At 42.7% G+C, this 27,563-nt stretch overlaps 1 protein-coding gene across 2 annotated transcripts in view; it reads left to right on the top strand.

Moving 5' to 3' along the window:
* The first annotated feature begins 14,150 nt into the window (after positions 1–14,150).
* LOC306905653 (integrin alpha-X-like) overlaps positions 14,151–27,563 on the top strand; it is a 70,137-nt gene continuing 56,724 nt past the window's right edge. Inside the window, exons 1-4 of one of the 2 annotated variants that reach the window (XM_079476437.1) lie at positions 14,151–14,250; positions 20,758–20,872; positions 25,833–25,930; positions 26,023–26,093. In XM_079476437.1, the coding sequence (XP_079332563.1) occupies positions 14,211–14,250; positions 20,758–20,872; positions 25,833–25,930; positions 26,023–26,093 (324 nt within the window). In that variant the 5' untranslated portion in view covers positions 14,151–14,210. Of the gene's footprint in view, positions 14,251–20,757; positions 20,873–25,790; positions 25,931–26,022; positions 26,094–27,563 lie in introns of both variants that reach the window. The other variant, XM_079476436.1, reaches the window with a different exon arrangement.

Below are 27,563 nucleotides of genomic sequence, written 5' to 3'. Positions count from 1 at the left end.
TGCGCATTCCGCTCGCTCTGAGAGGGGAAAGCGCCGCGTCCACGCACTTCGAGAATGTGTGCGGAGCCAACGCCAGTCCGAACGGGAGGACAGCAAATTGGTACGCTGAACCTTCGAATGCGAATCGCAGGAATCTTCGGTGGTGCTTGGCTATCTGAACATGAAAGTAAGCATCCTTCAGATCTACGGATACAAACCAGCCCCCGGGACGCACTTGCGCCATGATCTGTTTTAGAGTTGTCATTCTGAACGCTTGCTTGTGAAGTGCTCGATTGACGGGTCTCAAGTCCAGAATCGGACGCAGACCACCATCTCTCTTGGGCACTACAAAATATCGGCTGTAAAACCCACTTTCTCGCTCGTTCGGAGGGACACGCTCGATCGCTCCTTTCGCGAGCAGGTTGCAGATTTCCTGCCTCAACACAGGCGCATTTTGCACTGACGTAAGCGACGGAATCACACCGCTGAAGCGGGGAGGTCTGCGCCTGAACTGCAGGGAATACCCGTGTTCTATCATGTTTAGCAGCCAACGAGAGATGTCTGGAATGGCCTTCCACGCGTCCAGAAACAGACATAACTCGGGGGTTACCGTCAGCGGACTGTTTAGAGAAGCACGCCGGTCCAGCAAGGCTAAATGCACTGGCGGGAAAATGGCTCGCGCGTGAGAATCCAGCGGTATATAACTGGGGCTAACTGCCGCTTCGCGCTGCACCGTGGCAGGGCAAGGGATCCAGCATTGGGAGTGTGAGGGAGAAAGAGCTCTTTTTGTGAACCGGTATGTGTTTGTATTGCATTCACACAAACATTTACAACATTGCAACGATCGCCCGCAACCGCCGGGGAACTCTGATGCAAACTGCGCCGTTTGGGAAACACCGGCACGCTCACAGACTCTCTCTTCCTCTTCCCAGGTCCGTCAGGACGACGGCTTGGCAGCTGATGACGCACCGCCGTCGTGGACCTCTCTTCGGCCCGTAGCTCTTTTTAGCTGGGCCCGACCATTGTCTTGGTCGAACGTCCGGCTCGCGGCCTCGACTAGCGGGCGCGGGAGCCGCGTGCTGTTTGGCGGGTCTCTCCTCGACGGGTGGCATGCGCACGTAACCGTGGGCCTCGGCCCCGACCACGTGGGCGAACATGGCCGGCATAGCAGCGTGAACGTGCGCCGACTGAGGTGCTGACCACGTCTTCACCACGTGCTCGTGGACATCTGGGAAGAACGGCGAACTCCTTTTCGACGTGGCCTGGCGGCGACTCGCCTGAAAGTACCAGGAGTCGAGCTTACTCTTCGCCGGCATCTCAGGAGGATCCCAGGTGATGTCGAGCTCGCTTACGTCCTTTTCGAGAACCCTGACGAACTCCTCGTGGAGGTCCGGGGTGCTCTCCGGATCGGGACGATCTCGCTCCAATCCTGCCCAGTCCTTGTCTGAAGCTGATATGGATATGGAGTCATCGTTCTCCTCGACGCCGAAGGAAACGGCGTCCGCGATGGAAGGCGGAGGACAAAGGCCCAGAGCCGGGTCGTCGCCGCCACTTCGTGGAATGGGTGGACTCACCAGCGGCTCGTTGGCGGCGGTGAGCCTCGACCCTATGAGTCCACGAGCGATGTTCCTGCAAGTCCTCAAAACACGCGCCAGCAGGTCCGCAAAATGCGCGCAATCGGACTCGCAGAGTGCATCCTCCGCATGAGCAAGGCCCAGGCAGGCAATGCAGTGCTCGTGAGTATCCTGCGGGCCAATGGGGCCCACGCAAAGACGACAGTATGAAGCCATCGGATGCGGTGAAGAAGTATCCAGTTGCGTCTTCAACGATGGCACCGTGAAAAAAAAGATTCTGAGGCATGTGACATGCACCGTATTTATACTGTCTAGATCCATCAGCATTTGCATACTTTGCATGTCTTGCGACAATTGGCCAGTATTTTACTGCCGTTATCCTATAAGACTTCAGGAAAAGTGGAAAAGAGGAGGAGTTTCATATGCAGTTCTCCGCAATGTCGAAGTGACCGCTCTCGAAAGGGAACCGCTATGCAACTTTATATTTCCTTGAAGCCTCATGAAACACAGCAATTCCATTGAATAGTGGAATGCATAGTCGATATAAAAAAGTGGATGAGTAACAATTTCTTATTACTGAATTCGGACAATACAGAAGTGTAACTTATTTGACCGAAAACCGCCATACGTAACAACCAAGAATACTGCTTAACTATATGTTCCATAAAACCCTCGTCTTCAGCAAAGAATCTTGGCAGTTTATTCAATAGTACTCTGTCATTTGAGAACCATTTCGCCAACACTTGTAAAATTAAAATTTTCCATCTTAGAAATATATCAAAACTACGTCATATGCTGTCACCGTCAGATACAGAGAAGTTAATTCATGCCTTTATGACATCAAGAATAGATTACTTTAATGCACTATTAAGTGGTGTCCCTCTAGTAGTCAACACGAAGCACGAGGTCTTGATTAAAAAACGGGGTTTTATTTCTACAGCATATCATGTCCACCCGTGAGAACTGGGTGAAAAAAGAGCAAAAATAAAAAAGATACTATAAATAAAATGCATGTATGTCTTGAATTCAGATTATGCCACTATAGTTACACACTTCGTTAACACAAGCTATGCACATGAAATATATCACAGAAACCGGATACAAAAGAAACACACCTCGTAGGCTGCTTTCTACTTAAGAGGGGCTAAACTTAAAGTCTTCTTTCTTCTTAGATGACATATGTCCAGATATGTTTATACTCTTAATATTTACTTTACTTGAGGAGCTCTTGCCATGCTATGTTTTTAGCGCTTCACTTCAGGGATTGTGTTGCTTCTAATTACGAGCAGAACACAAGATCGGCGCTAATTAGTTCCGCCTATACAAATCACCTATTATTATATAAAAGAGAATTTATAAAAAAGAAAAACAGTAACAAATTTAACTAAAATACGTGAGGCAGTTACAGTGGTTGCCCTGCAGGCTTATTACAAAAACTCCAACTGGTCCAAAATGCGGCAGCTCGAGTTCTTACATGTAAAATAAAGTATGAGCATATTAGCCTGTTTCTGTCAAACTTGCACTGGTTACCTATAAAGCATCGCATACATCTTAAAATCTTACCTATTACCTATAAAGCCTTGCATGGTTTAGCTCCTCACTACTTGAGTATTATAGTCCATCACGTGCACTACACTCTCAGGCGTCAGGTCAGTTGGTAATACCTAGAATTTCAAAATCAAGTGCATGCGGCAGATCCTTTTCCTATTTAGCGCCTACACTTTGGAACAGTCTTCCCTGCACTAGAGGCAGACACACTCTGTCAGTTTAAATCTAGACTAAAGACGCATCTTTTTAATCTTGCATACACTACGCTGCACTAGTTAGATCAACCAGAACCAGGAACACTTCCAATAACATCTGATGCATTTGTTGCATCAAAGAGTGCAGAACAGTACTCTACTCTCAGCCAGTCTTGTCTCATTGCGGGCAGGATGCAGTCCAAGGTTACCAGAGCGGGCAGGCCGCAATCCATACCCAGACCTGACAAATGCTGTGATGATAAAGCTGGACGAAGGACGTGGCGACTCTACAAAACTTCAGCCGTTATTAGATTATTAATGATAATTTAAACCTTTTTTTATTTTGCCTTGTTGTGCAAGCACTATCGAGCTTGTGCAGAGGCTGCAGGTTCCTCGTCACCGTTTGCATACTGTTTTGCACTGTTTGCCTGGCCGGGGGGGCTGCTAGAATTTGATAGTCTTATTTAATTAACACTGCATATAGGAATTTATTGTGTGTCTGATATTTGACCTGTGTTTTGACTTCCATAACCTTTTATGTTTTACTAATAGTCAATGTTTTCTTGTACAGCTGCTTTGTAACAATGAAAATTGTAAAAAGAGCTATATAAATAAAGCTGACTTGACATGCAAATCTTATAGGACAGTTAACCAAAGCAGTTCAGCTTCCACTCGAAGTGGCCATAGTGAAGGTCAAAGCCCATGCTTCGGGGGAAGATGAACAAACTAAAAGCCAAAAGTCCGATTAAATTGCCATTTCATCACAAAGACAGGTAGGGATGACAGTAGACATAACGAATGTACCTGACATTGACATCAAAATCTTACAAAGTTAGCTGACACAGGCAGATTTAGAGCATTGGAGAAAAAATGGCTGTGTTCCAGATAAAGAAGGGATTGTAGGAGACGAAAAGGGTAGGATCGCACTACCAAAGTTAGGATTAATTATCATAATTATGCACTATCATGGTTTGTCTCACACTAGCGGTGCAAAAGTGGTTCAATTAACCAATTGTATTGTGTTGCTGATGTGCATAAAACTGCGAAACTCGTTTTGGACGCATATCTAACATGTGCTCAGGTAAATCCGCACAAACCCATTTTAGTTGCCATATCCACAATCACCATTAGAAATATGGATGACCCCATTTCAACTATTAAATTATCTCCTTTCAAGGTGCTAATGCGCAGGCCTTTCCCGACCCCATGGGTTTAATGAAATGAAATGAAATGAAATGATTAAATTATTAAATTAAATTAAATTAAATTGGGGTCATCCATATTTCTGTTAAAATGGCAGGCAACAAATCTACCCACTTTCAGCCAATCTCGATTGCGGCCAACGTTAGTCGAGTTTTTAGCATTCGATTGCATAGTTCGACTGCATAATTGCATAATAAATGCATAATTTAATTTAATCATTCATTTTTTCATTCATTTTCTTCCGCTTATCAGGGGCTGGGTCGCAGGGGCAGTAGTCTTAGCAGTGATGCCCAGACATCCCTCACCCTATACACTTCCTCTAGCTCTTCCGGGGGGACACCGAGGCATTCCCAGGCCAGCCGGGAGACATAGTCCCACTAGGTCTTCCGGGGAAGGCGTCCAGTAGGCATCCGGAACAGATGCACAAGCCACCTCAGCTGACCCCTCTCGATGTGGAGGAGCAACGGCTCTACTCCGAGCTCCTCCCGGGTGACCGAGCTGCTCACCCTATCTCTAAGGGATCGCTCAGCCACCCTGCGGAGGAAGCTCATTTTGGTCGCCTGTATCCGGGATCTTGTCCTTTCGGTCATGACCCAAAGCTCATGACCATAGGTGAGAGTAGGAACGTAGATTGACTGGTAAATCGAGCTGGGGGGCTATAAGCAAACCCACACCAGCCCGCCGACTCACACCATGGGCAACTCCAGAGTGGTGAAGTGTCCATCCTCTCTCGAGGAGTGTGGTTCCAGAGCCCAAGCCATGCGTAGAGGTGATCCCCACTATCTCTAGTCGGAACCTCTCAACCTCACGCACCATCTCAGGCTTCTTCCCCGCCAGCGAGGTTACATTCCACGTCCCTAGAGCTAGTTTCCGTATCCAAGAATCGAGTTGTCGAGGCCCTCCCCTCCGACTGCCGCCCGATCCACTATGCCCCGACCCCATGTGGTCCCTCCCGCACGTGGTGAGCCCACGTGGGGAAAGGCCCGGCCACCAGGCGCTCGCATATGAGCACCGAGCCCGGGCCTCCAGGGTGGTGCCCCGGTTGCTTATATCTTTACCTTTTATTGTAAAGATATATTTTTATTTTTGTCTCATGGCTGTGTTTTGTTGGTTTGGCCAATATTAGATTTACATTTCTAGGTAAAAGTCACATTGTTGGCTCAGCCAGAAGAAGCGACGTGGGGCCGCCTTCCCGTGGGCTCACCACGTGCGGGAGGGACCATAGGGGGTCGGTGCGTAGTGGATCGGGCAGCGGAATCCCTGGACACGGAAGCTAGCTCTAGGGACGTAGAACGTCACCTCGCTGGCGGGGAAGGATTTATTTTATTTTATTTTATTTTATTTTATTTTATTTTATTTTATTTTATTTTATTTTATTTTATTTTATTTTATTTTATTTTATTTTATTTTATTTTATTTTATTGCATTGCATTGCATTGCATTGCATTGCATTGCATTGCATTGCATTGCATTGCATTGCATTTTTGTATTGCATTGCATTGCATTTTTGTATTGCATTGCATTGCATTTTTGTATTGCATTGCATTGCATTTTTGCATTGCATTGCATTGCATTTTTGTATTGCATTGTATTGCATTGTATTGTATTGTATTGTTTTGTTATGTTAGTTTATTTAATGCAGCTAAAATTATAGATTTTACAGTGTACAACAATGTGACTTTTACCTAGAAATGTAAATCTAATATTGGCCTAACCAACAAAACACAACCATGAGACAAAAATAAAAATATATCTTTACCATAAAAGGACATTTTACATGGCTAATGATGACTCGAAGTCAAGCCGTGATGATGATTTTTTTTATCTAAAAACAGAGTGGGTTTTTTGTCAACCACAAGGTCCTGTTGCAAAATACATCTACTATCATTAGACTTGCTTGTCTGAAAAGCCAAGATAACTTCTGCCTTTCAGTTTTGGTGTGTACAGTACTGCTCTCCTTTAATCTCTTTTAGTAGAATTTCAATGCAATTTTTTGCTGAAGTATTCCCATTTGTTGACCTGGCTAATCTTTATATAAACCATGTGAGTGAAGATCTTTTCCTTTCAACCCCTCCCATGTATGTTTCTCTCTTTGACAACTATAACTACATTATATTATATACAAGCACTACAAGGAGGAACACAAATTTTGGTTGTTCTTTAAAAATAAAATTAAGTTTAAATTAGATTACCCATAAATCAATTGCGTGTAAAGCCAATGCTCAATAACGGCTTACTCTATTTTGGTGCAACAGACCTTTTGATTATTTCCACACAATTGTCCACACTTCCTCTTCACATTTTTTCCTCTTTCACACTTTCTTTTGCATTGCATTAGTTTTATGCAGTTTCTCAAACTAATAAAATAATAAATGTGCCAATGCATACCTTAGATGAGAATGATAACAGTAATGTAATTATTGTATGATCATCTAGTCTAGACAAATGGCAATACAATAAATGCTATTTAGATTTTCTACTTTTTAGGGTAAATAAAATAGAAAGAACCTTGAATAGAGAGAAAGACAGTGCACAGACTGTGACAACTGTCTGAACTGGTCACTGAATTTATCCAGCATTAAGACCCCTCACATTCAGCTGTCCTGCTAAATTTAGCTTTATTCTTTATTCTGAAATTGGAGAAGAGTGGCAACATTGCTTTCTATCAAAAAGAGCAATTTAGAGGCAAGAGAGAGAATATTTTTGTTTCAAATGGGTGAAATAAGCTGCAAAGAGATTGCAAACAGAGATGTTGAAAAGATAAATATTCAAGTAATGAAAGTAAAAAATTGTGTTTGATAGTAGCCTACTTATCAGCATTAACTTTCACAATATGACCTCTTACTACAGCCCTTAGCTGTCAGGTCTTTATTATGACTCTGTGTTATGTTATATTTTTCTCTTTCCTTTGTTATTGTTTTTCTGTCTCTTTGTAGCGTCTGTTTTGTACTCGGTACTATAATCATTTACATTATGCCTATATACAGTATGTGTGTACATAGGTAATCAATCAGAATGCCTACTACCGTGTTGAATTTCAAGTCTTGGTGAGAATATCAAAGGAACAGTAATGTTAGTGGTAGCAGACAATTTAGCAGCCCATTCAGTAGGTGGATTGGTTGAATATTTATCAGGACCATGCCCATACACGTTTTGCCTAGGCCACCGTTCAGAGTTTTTATTAAAAGAAGTTTGTACTTTTCAGAGAAGGATGAAAGAGGAATATGCTGCTCATTGTCACGGTTATGTGTGGGTCTTTTATGTTTTTAATTGTCTCATTATTCACATTGTTGTCTTTAGTCTTCTCTGTGTATTCGTAACATGAGGACTCATGTTTCATTTTCCCTTTTCTTGCTTTGTTCATTGTAACCCTGTTCGGTAAGTTTATTCATGGTCATGTTTAGTTCAAGTTTAGATCAGAGGCATGTTATATCAAATCAATTCGTTGTTTTTGTTTTGCTCTTTGTTACGCACATGGGTTCTTACATCTAGCAGTCAGTGGATTTCATACAGAAAGATAGATCTACGATGAACCCATTAGTTCGCCACATGAAACTTCGTCAGGGTGTGTGTTCCATAGAGGATTATGAGTTACCAAGTAGATTTTCATGACGTGGCCCTCAAGGACATTATTCGTATGGACCGCAATGAGCCCAAAAGTTTAAGTTTGGAAGGAAAGATAGACTTTATTGTCGGGACAGACAAAGCCGAGTTGGTTTGCAAAGCAACTGTTTTGGCCTGGTCTTTTCCAAACTTTCAGCTGGACTTTTTTTTCACCTTTTCTCATTCCTGATGCCCAAAAGGGTGGAAAGTCCATAGAATCATCAACATTTCGAAATGTCTTTGTATCTAAATTACAAACAACATTGCATTTCCCTTTAAACTGTCCCACATTCATAGGGTTTTATGGAACATCCATCAATAGTTAAGCGGTTTTTGGTCCAATAAGTAACACTTCAGTTTTGTTCAAATTGTTACTCATCCACTTTTTTATATCGACTATGCATTCCACTATTTGATGGACTTGCTGTGTTTTATGCGGCTTCAAGGAAATATATAGTTGCGTATCATCAACATAACAGTGAAAGCTAACTCCATGTCGCTTTATTATATCTCCTAGAGGTAGCATGTGTAATGGGAAGAGCATAGGCCCTAAGACTGAGCCCTGTGGTAAACCGTACTGGACTTGCGATTTGCGTGACACCTCATTGTTCATTGCTACATATTGAAAACGGTCAAATAAATAAGATCTAAGCAATTTCAAAGCTATTCCGTTAATACCGACATAATTTTCGAGTCTATGTATGAGCATGCTGTGGTCAATGGTGTCCAATGCAGCACTAAGATCTAGCAGCACCAATAAGGAGATACAACCTCGGTCAGACGCCATAAGCCGATCATTTGTAGCTCATATCAAAGCAGTCTCTGTACTGTGATGTGCTCTAAATCCAGACTGGAAATCTTCATTGATGTCATTCCTTTGAAGGAAGGAACATAATTGAGTTGAGACTACTTTTTCCAGAACTTTAGATAAGATAGGTAGATTTGAAATAGGTCTGTAGTTAACTAGTTCTCCAGGGTCGATACGTGTTCCGAAGAGGCCCAGCAGGTGTTGGGACGGCCCAGTGACTGTCCCAGTCCGACCGGCCAGCGATGGAATGGCTGGGGTCGGGCCTGATGGTGGTCAATCTCGCTGGGTCCGTCTCGTCAGGACCGCCGCGATGGCTAATGACGAGACGGTGGTCCTTTCCTCAAGGTCTTCTTCTGGGGGCACCTGAGGAGGGGCACCGAATCCGGAGTCGATGCCTAAGAAGGCCAGGGTTGCTGGGGAGCAGACCCCGCACAGGACCTCGACGGTAGAAAGGCGGCTGGGTCACGGCGGGGCAGTCTGCTTCTACAGTGTCGAGAACTACTGAGAGCAGTCCTCGACAGTGTTGCCAACCAGCCCACCTTGCACGCATCTGAGCAAGGTTGAGTCAGAGGTACCTCTCCTGGACCACTAGTGTGGACATCGTCTGACCCTGGGCCCAAGCCGACACTTTGGTCACCCGGAGGGAGAGCCCGGTGTCGGTGCAGAGTTCCTGCTCAATCGTTGGGTGGTCTTACCCTCTTGGAGCTCTTTCAACAACCTGGCCTGGTGGACCTGCAGGGTGGCCATGGCGTGAAGAGCGGAGGCAGCATGGCCCGCGGCATTGTAAGCCTTCGACACCAAACACCCATGGTGGCTGTGGGGTTATGGTATGTGAAACATTTGACATGTGATTTCGAAATGACAGGTTGCTGTCTAATATAACGCCTAGATCTCTTACTGTATTTGTTGGGGTAACTGTACATCCTTCAATTTGCAGGTTATAATTCAAAATATTCGGTTTACGTATCTTTGGTCCAATAAGTAATATTTCTGTTTTATTAGAATTTAAAAGAAAGAAATTACAAGCATAACAGTGGAAGCTAATACTATGTTTTCTAATAATGTTTCCGACGGGCAGCATGTATATTAAGAATAGCAGCGGTCCTAGAACCGATCCCTGAGGTAATCCATAATTTACTTGCGTTAGATTGGATGATTTCCCATTTAAACTGATGTCTGTCTGATAAGTAAGATCGGAACCATTGTAGTGCCTGTCCCTCAAAACCGGTATAACTGTGTAAGCGATCTAGTAGTATGTTATGCTAACACAGCACTTAGGTCAAGTAGGACTAGGAGTGAGATGTTACCTTTATCTGATGCTATAAACAGGTCGTTTGAAATTTTTACGAGCGCAGTTTCAGTGCTATGATGCGTTCTAAAGCCTGACTGAAATTTTTCATGTATGTCATTATTTTGTAAGAAAGAGCATAACTGAGTGGACACTACTTGTTCTAGTATTTTAGACAGGAAAGGGAGATTTGAAATCGGTCTTTAGTTTCCTAGTTCGTTTGGGTCCAAGTTAGGTTTCTTGATAAGAGGCTTAATGACGGCCATCTTAAAGAGTCCTGGGACATGGCCTAGATTAATTGACGAGTTGATAATGTTATAAATGGGCTCAATTGCAAAGGCTAGTAACTCTTTAAATAATTTAGTTTGTACGGGGTCTAATAAGCTAGTTGTAGGTTTAGATGTTGCTATTAGTTTAATTGAATCTTCCTGTTTTATAGGTGAAAAATACTGTAACCTTTCTTTTGGGGCGATAGTTGGTACTAATTCATGGGACAGACTTGGAGGTTGAGTTTTCACTATCTTGACTCGTATGTTTTTGATTTTCTCTGTAAAAAAATTCATGAAGTCATTGCTACCAAGGTGCGACGGGATAACCTGGTCAGATAATATCTGTTTATTTGTTAATTTAGCAACTGTGTCGTTTCTATCAGGTTATGGAGGTGCTCAGACTTTGCTGCTTTTAGTGCCTTTTTACAACAGTTTGCACTCTCTCTCCACGCAATTTTAAAAACCTCTAATTGAGTTTGTTTCCATTTGCGCTCCAGTTTACACGTTTCTCTTTTAAGGGCGCGGGTGTTGCTATTGTACCATGGTGCTATGAATTTCTTATGATTTTTTTTTCACTTTATAGGAGAAACAGCGCCCAATTTGCTGGTCATGTTATCGAACGATTCTGTATTTATTGGTATGGTTATTAACAGAGTCAGATCTGGCAAGATCTTTGCGAAACTATCTTTAGTAGTCAAGGTAATTGTTCTACCCTGTCGATAACTAGTTTAATGGCCGATTCCTGCAGTGTGCAGTGTACATGTTATAAGATAGTGATTGGTGACATCGTTGCTTAGAGGTATAATATCTATATTGGTTAGATCGGCTCTGTGAGATATAATCAGGTTTAGTGTATGATTACATCGATGAGTGGGTCCTTTGATGTTTTGTATTACTCAAAAATTTGTAGTAGTTCTGTAAATGCTACTGCTAGTGTATCGTCAGCGCTATCTACATGGATATTAAAATCTCTGACAATTAGAATGTTATCAACGTTAACCAGTAGGTCCGATAAGAAGTCTGCGAAATCTTTCAGAAAATCAGTGTAGTGACCAGGGGGTCTATACACAGTAGCCAATGTAAAAGAAAGCAATTGTTTTTTACTTTTGTTTGGAACAATTATGTTCAGCGCAAGCCCTTCAAATTATTTCAATTGATGCTCTCTTTTTGAGTTACAGTAAGAAAGTCTCTAAAGATTGTTGCGACACCACTACCTCGACCAACCGGACGTGGCTCACGCATATAACAGCAGCTTGGTGGGGTACACTCATTTAGACCGATTTAGACCTTGTCAGGCGATGGACCTGGGGATGGGAGACCGCTCTCGAGTGCGGCATATGTTTGTGTGTGTGTGAAAGTCTGTGCAGGTGTCAGTAGAATGGGGGAGGGACGCAAGAGCATCTCTCCGTACTGCTCCACTCAGGGTTGAATTCCAGCAGCAGCTTTGGCCAAGGATGATACGGGGGAGTCGAAAAGATAAGATTGATTGTTTAGTCTTGGGGCGAGCAACCACTGATGCTTGCCTACAGGACTATCACTGGATCTGGACCGGCATACTTTCACACCCTCCACACTCCTACAACCCATTAAGAACCCTGCGTTTAGCAAACGAGCGCCTTCTTGTATTGCCTTCTCTTAAGGACATTAAATCGCTTACCCGCTCATTCTCCTTCACAACTCCTTCCTGGTGGAACATTCTTCCTAACTCAGTCTGGTCAACCACATCTATCACAACCTTCAAAAAACTACTTAAAACCATCTCTTCTGTGAATACCTGACAGAAAAATTAAAAAAATATTTAAATAATAATAATAATTTAATGTACAATAACCCTCTCTCTTTCTCTCAACAGGTAGTGGTCTAGCTTTTGTTGAAACTAGTAACTTTGTATTAGCACCTATTGTATTATTGCTCCTGTATGACATATTGCTTATTGCTCCTGAACTCTTTGTAAGTCGCTTTGGATAAAAGTTAATGTAATAAATATTTAGGTCATCTCCATATTAAGGCTTTCCGCCTAACCATTCCTTTACCACCTGTCGTCACTTAAGTCAAAGACACTCCAGGCAAACCCATGTGACGCTGTCTACAGACGCGCTCTCGCAAGTAAATCCAAGTGCACAGCTCAAATCAGTTCATAAACAAATAAAACACCTGCACCTTATATGTATAGAATTTAAAATATATAACTATTATAAGATGAAACGGTTAAGAGACGTTGTGTCAACAGAATGTTGTTTGACTTGAGAACCTATCATCTCTGACTGACTTGAAGAGGCCAATGAAAATTGGCAAATTAAATTTGCATGCCGTTCTCCAGCTTGAATATCCGGGTATTAAAGGGAGCCGGCGTGCTGCATTCATTACCCTTTTGTGCTGAGGAGCCTAAGACTCGTGTTTCGACTGCTGCAGCTCTCTGAAAGGGAACAGAGGTCACATATTTAACAGAGACGAAATTGTAACCTTCCAGTGGAGCGGTAGGGGGTCCCAGAGCTTGAAAATGGTGGGGAGCCCCTTCCACCGGCAATCACGGGCGGATGCCTAGTTTCTCTAATGGCGAGAAGCCGCCCGGCACCGTAAGAGCCACTGGGAAGTGCTATTCCCTCACTGAGGAAACGCACTACGGATACCAGTTCCTACTGCAGGGAGGAGGGAAGGTGCTTTCCTGGTGGTACCATGTAAGACTGGGCCCTCTGAGGCTGCAAGCGACATCTCATCATCATCACGCACTGTTTCCGAATACGTTGCTGAGGAGCAAGACAGGGTGGGACCGCCTTTTGAGGGATGGTTAGACGAGCGAGACGGGGTGAAAATTCTGCTTTCTTCACGGGAAGCAGGCAAGGTGGTGGCTGATTCCCTAAAGAACACAGCCACTCGTGACCGCAACGTCTGGATCGTCATCCACCTGCAGTGCGGACTTGACGTATCCACGAACGCCGCCTTAGCGTGCCGGAGGCCCAGACACCTGAGGCAGAAGTTGTGTCCATCACCCTCTTCGATGAGTTTGTTGCACCCATGAGCACAGCTGGACATGAAAAATCACACAATCCTTATAAAATGTGATTTAACACCATGCAAGTCGTGTCAGTAAATATGTTAATACATTTAAACTAGCATGAAAGAAATGTATTTTAAATTAACTGCTTTTAAATTAGGGCACAAGGACTTAATAGTTGAATCAATTTTATTTAGTGAATCAGGCTCAATATTTTATACATTATGTGTTTGACTGAGGTTGGGCTGATATCTGAAGGACAGTTGCAGGAGAGTTGATCTGCCCCAGTATAAAGCCTCCAAGCTTCAGGTCTTGCCAAACAACCACAAGCATGAAATAGATCTCCTTTTAACCCAAATAAGGGGATGTTATGTGGTGTGTACAATGAGCTTGCCTTTTAAACACAATCTTTAACACTTAGAAATGTCTGGGAGCGTAACAAATGCACTACATACAGACACTTAAAAAGTTGTCATGAAAGATTCACTACATTAAATTTTGATTAAGATTTATATTAGATTAGAACTAGAATCTGTATATACTGTATGTTTGTGTCTACAATTTGCATGGGGTATGGTTTTGATTAATTTGCTTAAAAGTGCTCATTTCCTCTTTATTAGATGTTCCTCTTGACGTAAATGATCCCACCCCTGTACACATCTGAACCGCCTTTATGACACTATACTTTCACACATAGGCTTGACTGTCCCACCTCATGCATCAATCTTGTCTAGATCCTGCAAATTGTAATGGAGCAGAACGCCTGTATCAGCTTGTATATATTTTGTGGTAAGATTAAATATTTTATCAAATTTATATTCTTTATTTGATCAATTGTCTATTTTAGAGTTGTGTATGTAAAGAATCACATTTTAACATATCTTATTCTAATACTTGTGCATCTTGCCAAACAACCATAAGCATGCATAAAACAGATCTCCTTTTTACCACATAAGGGGAAGTTATGTGGTGTGCACTTTGAGCTTGCATTTTAAGCACATTCTAAACACATAGAAATGGCTGGGAGCATAACAAAACTACTATATACTGATACTTAAAAAGTAAGTTGTCGTGAAAGATTCTCTACATGAAATTTAGATTTAGATTTACACTAGATTACAACTAGAATTGGTATATACTGTATGTATTGCTCTGTCTAGTACAAGGATCAAGGAATATGGTTAAGATTAATTTGCCTTTTATCAGTACAGCATATACAGTACAATATCTTATTTCTGAGGGCTTTTTATTTACAAAAAAAATATTCCAAACTTGTACAGAATGCATACTAATTTTATATAAATTTGAACATGCTCACGTTTCATGATTTTTAGTAATAATTCTGCTAGACCTAATTCCTATATAATAATTCCCATTTATTAGATGTTCCTCTTGATTTAAATAAACCCACCCCCCTGTGCATTTCTCCACATTTACGACTCTTAACATTCACACATTTTGACTTGACTGTCCCACCTAATGCATCATTCTTTTCTATATATTACAAACTGTAATGGAGCAGAACTTCCGTATCAGCTTGTGTATCTTTTGTGGTAAGATTGAATATTTTACCAAATTTATATTGTATTTATTATATTTACCTTTTTTTATATATGAAGTCTTAATTTGTAAATGTTAAAGCTATGTAAAATGTATTGCATAACATGGAGCGATTCATCTGAAAATGGATAAAAAGTATGGCATTTTAATGTACTGAACATTATGCTGTACAATCAAAACTAGTACAAAAAATGACAAATGTGTATACAACCATTTTTCCAAATGTCGTTTTAAGGCAGGAACCATTGTTCTGAATAAGATAAGAGTGAATATCCTTTGTCTCTGTCTCCATCTGTAATATAATTGCTGAATGATGGTATGTCACACATTTGAACATGCTTTTTTGGGGTGTTTCAGCTTGCAGCAGCAAAAAATAAATATTTTGAGATCTTAAAATACTGGATGACTCCGGGGATACAGGAGCATACTCTGCCGATAGATGAGACTTTGGCACTGAAAGCGAGTAAAGACTGTTTAAAGACACTCCAGTGGTTCAGCTTTGATTATATAAAGTTGATGAACAACTTGAGTTATTGTTAGTAATTCATGACAGAATTTTCGGCAGATGATCTCCTTAATGCTGTACAATCACACAAAAGCTAAATGACAGGCTTCAAGTTGTGCTGTTACATGGTCTTCAGCAATGACTATATTCACAATACAAGTGCTAAAAGTTGGTTTTATTACAGTCATTTGTGCTGTTGGAATGCTGAAATGACTAAGGAAACGTTAGCAGAGTGATGTTGTAAAACTGTATGTCTGGTCAGTTTCCACCATTCTGCCACTTGGTGGAAATGACCATGACTATATCAGAGGTGGACATTTCTTAGACCTTCTGACTGCTCCATAGACAGCTTTGTAACTTTCAATCAACGCATAAAAAAGATCATCTTCAAAGCGACAACTACACTTTTTGTGCGCAGTACAGTCTCCAACATGTGGGTCATGATTCTGCCTCTCCTTGTCATGTGGAGGGATGGCATGGCATGGCATGGCATTGTTTGTCCCCTTGTGGGAAGTTTTGATTTGTATTTATATTTAATTTGTCGTGTTCCCCATCGTGGGTTTTTGTTTTTATTGTTAAAAGTTTTGTTAACCCTTCCTCTGCCTTGCACTTGAGTTCTTCCACACACCGTTCATGACAATGCGTCCATGCTGAAGACCACACTGTAAACATGTTTGCTGTAGTTATGCAGCTTGTTGCCAGTAACTTACTGTATATATTTATCTAAATTATTGGCAACAGTTTGTTCAAAGATAAATGAACAGAAAACATTACAGAAAAAAAACTATAACAGCCTCATGCAAAACATTTATATCATATTATATTTATAATTTATTTCTATAAGGATAAAGCCTTATTAGTGTTTTATGATAATTTATCTTTGAACAAACTGTTTCCAGTAAATTACACAAATTAAATCTGCAGTAAATTACTGGCAAACTGCTGCCATTAATACTGTAATCTCTACAGAATGTTTTTACAGTGCATATGATGCATGCGTGTGGGCTCATGCATCTGCTCAACACGTTTGTGCTGTGAACAGTGGCCTTGTGCACGCATGTCACATGTCCACGTAGATGCGTGCTGGACACTGCCGCATAAATCAGGAAATTGTTTAATAAAGTTGTAATTTTTGCAAAAATAAGTATTCTTAAGCAATAATAAAGAAGAATAGACAGAATACAAGGAGAAATATATTTTAGTTGTGTATTACATTTACAGATTCAGGACAGCTATGCACTGACCCTTCCGTGTGCTCCAACCCTGCTTCAGCAAACCTGTCTGTATTAATAAAGCAACCCTGAACACCGTGATGAACTGGCTCAGTTTGATTGGGATTGGAGCTGAAATTTTCATTAGAGTTGTGTTTGACTAGATAATGATAACAATAATAATAATATTTTATTTACATAGCGCCTTTCCAGGGCTCAAGGATGCTACAACAAAGTAAACAGTAGTACAAATAGAACACTTACAAAGATAGGTTAGGTATTTAACAAGTAGTTGAGTTCACAGACGGCTGCAACGGATTAAACAGATTTAAAGTGCATGATCATATGAATTGTAGGTTTAATGAAATTAGTAAGCATTTCAATTTACATTTAATAATGATCTGTTAATCATTAGATAATGCTTAGTAAAACTATATTAGTTAACATTAACAAGCACATTATCTCATAAATTCTAGCTATGCGAACATAATTAACTTATGATCTGTTAAGCTTTATATAATGTTTGTTAATGATTTATTAATGAAAGTTATTGTAAAGTGTTACCAAGTTATATTCATTATATATTAATTAGAGATAATTATACTAGATAGCAATACCTTTCTACATTAGCAACGAAAAAAATAAATAGAAAACAACAGTTGCAACAGTTGGAGCAGTAGGCGGAGGTTCTTTATGGGGGTGCGCGTGCAACTGCTCCATGTCTCTAATTACTTCGCAGCAACAGCAGCAGCAGGTAACACAGAAATGCATTTGACATACTGTTGTAACTAATGCAGATCAATCTATTTCCAGGTAATTCAACATAGTTCTTTTAAGTATAAGTTACTTGTTACACCCCATCTAGGGGAAAGGGAACTCTGAGAACTGCCGATTTAAACCACAAGAAATGTATTGACTTAAAATTTAGGACTTGTGATGTAGGAGTTGACAGAGCCAAAATAATAATAAAAAAAAAATTCTAACCTCTTTCCTAAACCCTCACCCAAACTAAAATAAAATAAAACTACAAGATACAAACCTAACTCCATAACAAGAAACAAAGATCAGACACTTTATTGAAGCGTTTTTAGAAACGCCAAAATCATCGGATCGCACATACTCAGAAACATATAATGCAATGCAAGTCCAATTGGATGGAAGGTTAATTTGTGATAGTTTTTAATGCAGTGACATTGCATGTTTTGGGAAAGTGCATCTAAGATAAACTTTCAAGCCAATTTTCTACCATATATAACATTGAATATCTTTGATATCATGACAGTTAGCACTTCCCTCTAAATAATACAGCCATAAAACATTAACGTCCCGGTTTACGTATGTAACCTCTGTTCCCTGATGGAGGGAACGAGACGTTGTGTCGAACCGACTGATGGGGTTTGACTTGAGAACTTATCATCTTCTGACTATATTGAAAAGGCCAATGAAATTGGCGAATTAAATTTGCATGCCGGACTCCGGGGATAAAGGGGAGATGGCGTGCTGCATTCATTTACCTTTTGTGCTGAGGAGCCTGAGAGCATCTGAGAGCATCTCTTAACTGCTGCAGCGGGCGGCAAGTGTTGTGGCATGAGGGACACAACGTCTCTTTCCCTCCATCAGGGAACAGAGGTTACATACGTAACCGGGACGTTCCCTTTCTGTCGGTCTCTCGACGTTGTGTTGAACCGACAGATGGGGTTCCTATGGAAAACGCCACAGCACTATGCCGCGTCACAATCTCTAGCGAAGCGATCTAACCTAATGACCAGGTCATGCTGCCCCAGGGGCTTGCCAGCAACTGGTTTGTGATGAGCGGCGATAACGGCAACATACACTTTCAGTGTGGACGGGGAGAGTTCCCTCTTCAGCCTCTCCTGTAGGAAGGACAGCATGTACCTGATCAAGCATTTCCATGGGTCTCCTCCACGAGAAGAACACCAGGACGAGAAGAGGCGGCACTTAAAGGCGTACAGCCACCTCGTGGCCGGGACCCTTGCCTGTGTAATGAATGCTAGGGCATCTGTGGCGGCTGCTGACGAGACGGCGAGCACTTCCTTGACGTCTTTCTCCGGGGGGCCACCTGAGGAGGGGGCGGTGGTGCCAGGGACGACGACGAAGGTGGCCGGGGCTGTCTGGGAGCAGACCCCGCACAGGACCTCGACGGTCGGAAGGCGGCCGAGTCGAGGCGGGGCAGGATGTGCTTGATGGCCTCAGTCTGCTTCTGCACTGTCGAGAACTGCTGAGAGAAGTCCTCAACAGTGTCACCAAACAACCCACCCTGCAAGATGAGGGCGCTGAGAAAGCGGACTTTCTCGGCATCCCGCATCTGGGCAAGGTTAAGCCAGAGGTGTCTCTCCTGGACCACTAAAGTGGACATCGTCCGACCCAGGGCCCACGCCGTCACCTTAGTCGGTCTTACCTGGTGGACCTGCAGGATGGCCATGGTTTAAGAGCGGAGGCAGCCTGGTCCGCGGCATTGTAATCTCTCGACACCAGAGATGCCGAAAAACGTACAAGCTTTAGACAGGATTCTAGGTTGGCCCCTCCAGGTGGCCGCCGTCTGCGGGCACAAGTGCACCGCGACAGCATGCTCCACCTGGGGTATGTCGACTTAGCCCATAGCTGCCTCCCCATCGAGGGAAGAGAGGGCGACAGAGTCAGCTTGATGGGAACGTACCGAAAAGGGGGGGCTTGGGGTTTGGCGGTGCTGTGCACTGCAGCCCAATGCCCACGGCAGCCCGAGAGAGCATGGCCGACATTTCCACATCCGCTTCATCCTGAGCTCGACCTCCCGGGGCATGGAGCTCCAAGGAATCATCGGGGTCGGAAGCTAGCAGGTTGCCCTCCGATGCTGCAAGGGACATCTCATCGTCATCACGTCTCGTGTCCGAGTACGGGGCGTGAACGGTCCGCGAGCCAGTGGCTGACGGATTAGCGCTCACGTTAATCCCCATGTCACCCAAGCTGCTCGCTGTCGGCGGGGCCGTAGCCACCGTGGTCACAAGACGGGAAGCAGACGAGGTGGTGGTCGGCTCTCGAAAGAACACAGCCACCCGTGACCGCAACGTCTGGATAGGCATCTGCCCGCGGGCAGGACGTATCCACAAATGCTGCCTCAGCGTGTTGGACCCCCAAGCACCTGAGGCAGACATCGTGTCCGTCCCCCTTCTCGATGTGTGTTTTGCACCCACGAGAACAGCAAGACATGCTCCGCTGTAGAAATTTGCTCTTTTAGTAAGAAAACACCTCTGGAACCGGTGAGACGCCAAGGGAAGTCTCTAACCAGGGACAGTCCGCTGCACCACATCGAGAAATTCAGTTCTTGTAGAGAAGTCAGAGCTTCAGGAGTTACAATAACTATCTGAGAGAACTTTTTCTGAAAAGAGAACTATTTCTGAAAATAGAACACTATAGAAGAGAAAAATAGAAGAGACTTGAGATGTGACTTGGACTCCACCTCAGAGACTTGAGACTTGACTTGGACTTCCGAGATATTGCATATTGAGGACCTTTCTGTATGGAATAAGCATGTAATTTCTGCAGAAATGTTTCACTATTTCCAGAGGGAGAGTACAAATTTACACTGGGAGAAGATGGCTGATACCGAAAGTTTGTCAGACATAGCAACTCTTTTTGGGGGGCGGGGTTTTGCGAAGGGTCAATTGGCAGACCTCTTAACATGTCAAGCAGATAAAACGGCAGAAAAGGTTATAGTTGTAAAAATTCAGTCCTAATTTATAATGTGGGAAAATAAGTAAATAACAGACAGTAATAAAACAACTTTTATTTTGCAACTGATTTGACTAAGTCTTCATCTTTCATGAGTGCACATGATTAAGACCTGTTTTTTGTGTCATTTATTTTTATAATATGTAAAGCTTTTAAATAAATACATAAACATTACTGAGGGACATCCTTCTCCCTTGCAGTTATCTTACATGTTTCACATTTTTACCCAACATAAAAACCGACGGTTTATAGCTACTAATTAAGTCTTCTTTTCATTTCTGAACTTTTCAGTGTTTCAGTCACTGATGGCTTTTAACATTGATCCTGTTTCCTGGAGAAATTTCCCAGACCCCTCACAGAGCAAAACAACTGCTTTTGGCTATAAGATGATACAGGAAAAATCCAGGTAAGAGCAACAAAGTAATAACCGTGCATTTATTTTTTACCCTTGCAAAAAGTATGTATATGTCTATTGTCACTGTCCATCCAAAAACCCTAAATCTCCAAAAAACGCTTATTTTCAAGGGATGGGTTGCACCAACAAGGATTAAATTTAGCAGAGTTTAGAGCTAATTGTTGTTGAGCCCAGCTTTATTTTAACTCAGGTTGTGTTGCACCACTTAATTTAAATCATCGTGAAACAAATCGTAGATTAAAACTTTAACCTTTATTGAAGACTCGTCACTTATGAAACATTTTGTCCACCTTTATGGATTCACCACTGTAAAAATGCAAATGTATTTATTTTTCTGTTTCTTATATAAAAGCAAAAGCAGCTGGCACCGCCCCACCAAATTATCCATAGAAGAAGACTTAGGATCGTAACCAACGGTTGTGCTTACTGCTTCAAAATGCCAAAACAAGAAACAGGAAAAATAGAGAGTAGGCAATTTAATGATAACTTAATTTAAACTCAAAAAGGCTGTTCATCAGCTGATCAAAAGCTTATGACCATAGCCTTAAAAAGTTAAAATCTGCACAAAAGAGCTATGTATTCTACACGTGGGGTGCCGGACAAATGAGTGTATTTGTAAAATCCACATATTTCCTACAGCGTGCATGTGTTGCCAGGCATGTCTCGCCACTGTGTTTTTCGATGCGGCTTCCTTGTCCTTGAACCTGACGGGCACAAGACCTGCATCACATGCTTGGGCCGCAAGCATGCTGAAGTACCGTTCATTGATACGCACTACTGGCCTCGGATGCTGAACAGGATGCTCCGCCTTCCCCACAACGCTCGCTGCTTGACTCCTGGTACCTGGATACCGAGCATGGTGACAAGCTGTTGTCCTCTCTGGTGGTTCAGGAGAGACACCTGTGGCTTAACCTTGCGCAGATGAGCGATGCCCAGAAGGTAAGCTTTCTCAATGCGTTGTTTGGTGACACCGTCAAGGATTTTTCCCAACAGTTCTTGGTGGGGAGGAAGCAGACGGAGGCCATCAAACACATCTTGCCCTGCTGCTACCTGGCCGCCTTCTGGTCCAACATCAGGGTTCGTGGTCAGGTGGGGATCAGGATCAGGTTCGTGGCTATCGACCTGAAGGACACGTACTTTCTCCCTCGTCACAGAACATTCCTTCCGTTTGCTTTCAAGGGCCGAGCATACCAGTACAAAAACCTGCCCTTCGGTCAGCCCTGTCTCCCCTGTCTTCACTGGCTGCTCTCGCTTAGGTTGATGCATATGAGACCTCTTCAGCATTTATTTCAGAGTCACATTCCATGGAGAGCGTGGCACACCGGCACGAGGCATATTTCCATCACGGATCACTGACATCTCACCCTAGGCCCTTGGACAGACGTGTCCTTTCCCCAAGCTGGAGTTCTGCTCTGACAGGTCTCAAGGCTCGACGTGGTGATGATATACACCTCCCTGCTTGGCTGGAGTGCTGTGTGCAATGGGCATGCAGTGTTGGGTCATTGGAAGGGCCCCCGCCTGCAGTGGCATGTCACTTGCCTAGAGTTGCAGGCCGCTTGGCTTGCAAGGTTCCTTCAAAGCAGACACGAGACGAACACAGTTGCGGAGCAAAACAACCCAGAGGGTGATTTATTAACAGAAATAACCAGTATGTGAGTGAATGTTCTTTGGGTGAGTTGACTTGTAAGGTGTCCTTCCAAGTGCACGGTGAGGGCTGGTGAGGATTCGTGGCTGCTTTGGATTCCTCTATACCGGCAGTCGTCAGGCACTGGCGTCTTAAACAAGAGACAAGAGAACAAACAAAGCACACAGTCAGTGTGTTCATCTCAAAAGGTCACCCATCTCTCTCTGCCGTGAGCTTTTATCCCGTTTGGTAATGCGGTGCAGGTGCTGACGACCGGCAGTTGTGTGTGCTGATTGTGCCCATTTTGCATGGCGACGCTGATTGGGAGCTAGGCGCTTTGCCACAGTATCTACATAGTTGTTTTCTCTGCCGTGTGTGTTGGGGTGGGATATAATTGCATAACTGATGATGATTGGCTAAAGATCAGCGTTTGTCAACCAGAGGCAGAAGAGGGCGGGTTTTCACACACAAACCCAGTAACCCAGTTGCACAGAGTACACCAATGTCTAGGAGTCAGAGTGCGATATCAAGAGCAACATAGTAGCTTTCGCAAACTGGATATTCAAGCACTATTTTCCCTCGATAAGGTGAAACACAAGGAATGTGTATGTAACGTGCAACTTTATTCCCTTATGCTGCTGCAGGGTACTACAAAACTACTAAAACATTTCCAAAGCGAAAGTGAAACTATCCTCGCGCTCCGCTTTCAAACAAAAATTGCAAGTAATAAAATATTCCGTCTCCTAAAATGCAATCTTAAGTATGCACAAACTAACATCCTGCTATCACAATGGAAACAATAAATAGTGTAGATTAGTGTCTACACTATTAGTAGACATGATTAGACATGCTTAAACATGATTAGACAATGTTTTATTCAAATCATTTATATTATTTAGTTTCCATTGTATGCAACATATTTAATATTGGGGCATCCAAATTATTTTACATATTTGAATTTTTTTTCAAAAGGTAACGCACTAGTTACATTCCCTTGTAATTAGTAACTTATATCATGAAGTAACTCAATTACTTTTTGTGAGAAATAACTAGTAACTATAACTGATTACTTTTTAAAAGTGAAGGGCCGAACACTGCTAATAACTAAGTTCAGAGAAAATGTACATATAAGACTTACAAATCCAGTAGCAGGAAGGCTAGATCTCCATCCGTTTTGCTACCCGTTGCCTCTTTCCACTTAGTGCAAGTCTGTCAGATATTGATTCGGGCTAGTGTCTCATAACTCTCTCTCTTTTTCTCTTTTGATTTTTTTTGCTGGCTCTGCCATGGTGATGGTTTGGAGACTTGCGTTGAACTAGATTGTTCCGTCTAATCGTTAACTGTTGGCTAACTTCACCCAGGCCGCAAAGCAGGTGATGGGCAGGGCCTGTGAACCTACCCGCACACCAAAGTTACAAGTGTGATTTCAGCCGATAGAGGGCTGCTTAGGTAGCAGCAGTAAAATTCGTCCAATTAAGAGTTGTCCTACCACAAAAATAATTTTAGAGATATTATTTAAATGTCAAACAACTCCCTAGTGTTGCTTTAACAATTACATTAAGGCATTTGACAGACACTTTTATCCAAGACTACTTGCATGCATTATCCTATACATTTATACATAGGTATCTGCAACCCCCTGGGATCGAACCCACAACCTTGTGTTGTTAACGCAGTGCTATTACCACTGAGCTACAGCAATGCTTTAAACCTTGATTAAATCTAAAATTAAGTTTAACGCTTGTTGGTGCAACCCACCCTGCATTTTTTTGCTTTTTTGCTGGGCTGTTTGGTAACATTCTCACAGTAGTTCTCAACGGTGCCGCAGCAGCGGCCCCCTGGAAGAAGACGTCGAGGAAGAGACAACTTTCTCGTCACCAGCCGCCGCAGAAGCAATCGGGCCTAGTGCCCACATTTTCACAAAAGGAGTTTCCTCTCTCTGTGTCTTTCTTGCAGCCGCTGTTTGGAAACTCGGCATTGTGTCACTGTGATATGCAATGCAGAGTATAAAAATCAGCAGCCCTCAGCACTCTCACTTCAACGGTGCGTTGAGCTAAGCCCTTGCCGGGCAGGTAAATCAGCGGAGCTGGTCTCCTCCCCGGGGTATACCTCCGCGAGGGACCAGCATTGCTAGCCAAGGAACCACCCCCGGGGGGGCGATGAAGCAGATCGTACCTCTAGCCCCCCTGTCTCGGTGCCTGGGTGCTTGGTTAGCACTTCCAAAACGGTCCCGGTGGCTAGAGAATACGATCCGTCTCGGCTATGCGATCCAATTTGCCAGACATCCGCCCAAGTTTCGGTGCATCCTCTACACCTCAGTCAGAGGAATGGATGCCCCCGTGCTTCGGACCGAGGTTGCCACCTTTCTGGCAGAAGAAGCGATTTTTACAGCCGTACTTCCTCGTCACCAAGAAAGGTGGGGTGTTGAACCCCATTTTAGATCTGCGTACCCTGATCAAGCACCTACACAAGCTGCCGTTCAGGATGCTCACGCAGAAGCTGTCAGACGTCAGGATTGGTTCATGGCCATCTACCTGAAGGACAAGCCCTTTAATGTCTCAATTCTCCCTCGTCATCGACCGTTCCTGCGGTTTGCTTTCGAGGGGCATATCAGTACAGGGGCATATCCCATTCGGTCTGTCCAAGTCTCCACGGGTCTTTACGAAGGTTGTGTAAGCCGCCCTTGCTCCCCTCAGGGAGCTCCCCTCAACTATCTCGAAGACTGGCTTATTTTGGCACACTAGCGAGATCTGTTGTGTACACACAGAGATCTGGTGGTCTGGCACCTAGACCGTTTGGGATTACGGGTCAACCAAGAAAAGAGACAGCTGTGCTCCCCTGTGCTGAGCACCTTTTTGCACTACACCGTTTCCCCTTTATACCCGGATATCCGGGGGCGGAGTCCGGCATCCATAATTAATTCGCCATTTTATTCCTTCTTGTGCACAGGGATTCTTTTACTATATAACACTGTGAGTAATTGTAATGATTTATGAAAACAAATACCAAATGTGGAGATTAAGGTTTCTGTTGGACAGTGATGATTATTATTGTATTATTGGTATATTTACTTTTTGGTAGTTTGTGTAATAAACAAAAACACGTTTGTTTGCTTTATCTTGTATTTAGACTCTGATAATCACAACTCGCAGCTATACTGTTGTGTTCACAGTGTCACAGAAAACTAATTTGAACATGTTCTGAATGAAATAATTATCAATGATATACTTAATTCCTTAAAAATTTGGTTTTATTGACTTAATAAATAAAAAAACATTAAAACAGTTATCCTTCAGATCTTGGTTTCAACACAAATTCTTCCCATAGTCTGATTGTGAGTGATCCATTAATTCAAATCAATCACCAAAGAGGACAGATTTATAATTGTCATGTTGGGTCAACCTGCACACGACTTGATATTCAAGGTATTTGGGTTTTAATTGTATACTTTTAAGTAAAGGCTTATTTAAAGTTCAAATTCTTAATTATTATTATTTATTAACATGTGTTACCTAAGTTCCCCCTGAAGCTGTCAACATGTCTCTTGGACTCTCAATGATTCAAGACCCATACTCTTCAAAACTGGCGGTAAGATCAGGCACATATAACAACAGAGATCATAGGTTCTATGTGTATATAAATATATAAACATCAAATTAATTCTTTGAATATTAACTTTCCATCACTGTAAAAAATATTTGTTGACATACCTGAGTTGACAAGTTAAATCATATTGTTGCTTTGACTCAGTTAAGTTTGGGAAAATGAGTGTTATTTAATCTACATGTAATAGCATTTATTTAAATTATGTTTTTTTAACAAGTTTCGGGAGGAACACACACAGATTACTAACTCGGCTGGTTTTCGATAAGCAATCACAGCAATCATCCCATCAGCCTTATAAATAGTCAAGCCTCCTTGCCTCCATTGTCCCGAATGTCTCACAACATCCCGACTTCACACCACTAGCCCGTTTCACCTCAGCACCGGGGATATGCTCCGGGTTCGGGCACACACCAGGCCCGGGGCCCTCTCCCCGGTCAAGGGGCAGGTGTTTTCAATTTGGGGAGAATCATCGAGCTCGAAGCCCTCGCCACGGGACAGCACGTCTAATCCACATACTATCTGTCCTAGCCTATTATCTGCAATGCGAACTCTTGAAACCTGTTAAATTAAATACATTAAATACAGAAATTGTAATACAATTCATCTTTTGCTACACAATAAAAACACCTTTCATGGTTTGGTGGATTTGAACTGTAAATAACGACGTAACACATAAGTATTTTGAGTTTGTTATACTGAATTCCTATGGAGAAAATCACTTACTGCCCTCCATCGGCACTTCTTGCAGTACCATGATGTCATGTGCAAACAACCTATATTTCGCAGAGTCCATAGCTGTGTCCCAACTCAGGGGCTGCGACCTTTGAAGGCTACATTTTATTCCTGATTGTGTCACAGCAGGAGCAGCAGTTGACGCTTTTAGAGAATTCTCTGCGAGGCTGTCTCATTTCAGCTCACTTCTTGGACTTTTGAGGCTGCGTGCTTTCACCAAGTCCGTAGAAGGTTGCCACCCCCGAATTGGGACACAGCTAATATAGCAGCCACGTTAATATCACTGCCAAAAAGGAAGTTTTTGCAGATGGAGTTGCTTCCTCTGCTGGATGGCATTTAAAATAAAATATGTTAAACGGAGATCACAAAAGATAATATTTAAGAGGTGTGTGAGCTCTTAAGCACGATGTCAGACACTGTAATATGCTCTGGCCCCCTCCCTGCTTATAGTGGTGATGAGATACATCACAGATTATCATATCTAAATGGCTGGTTTTCTGAGTGGTGCCCGCAGAATGATATAGTTTTTATAAATAACTGGAAGAGTTTTGAGGGCAGACCTGACCTGTTGAAAAGTGAGGGTCTCCACCCCTCCTGGGCTGGAGCTTTTCTTCTGTCTAGAAATATGGCACATAGTCTTAATGCTAAAACTTGACTCACTGGGGCCCAGGTCAGGAAGCAGACAGTATGGCATAACCAATGGTCTACTTGCTGTCTCAC

This window comes from Barbatula barbatula, assembly GCF_947034865.1.
Source record: "Barbatula barbatula genome assembly, chromosome: 16".
Classification (NCBI taxonomy): Eukaryota; Metazoa; Chordata; class Actinopteri; order Cypriniformes; family Nemacheilidae; genus Barbatula; species Barbatula barbatula.
This window is presented reverse-complemented; position numbering and strand designations above follow the sequence as displayed.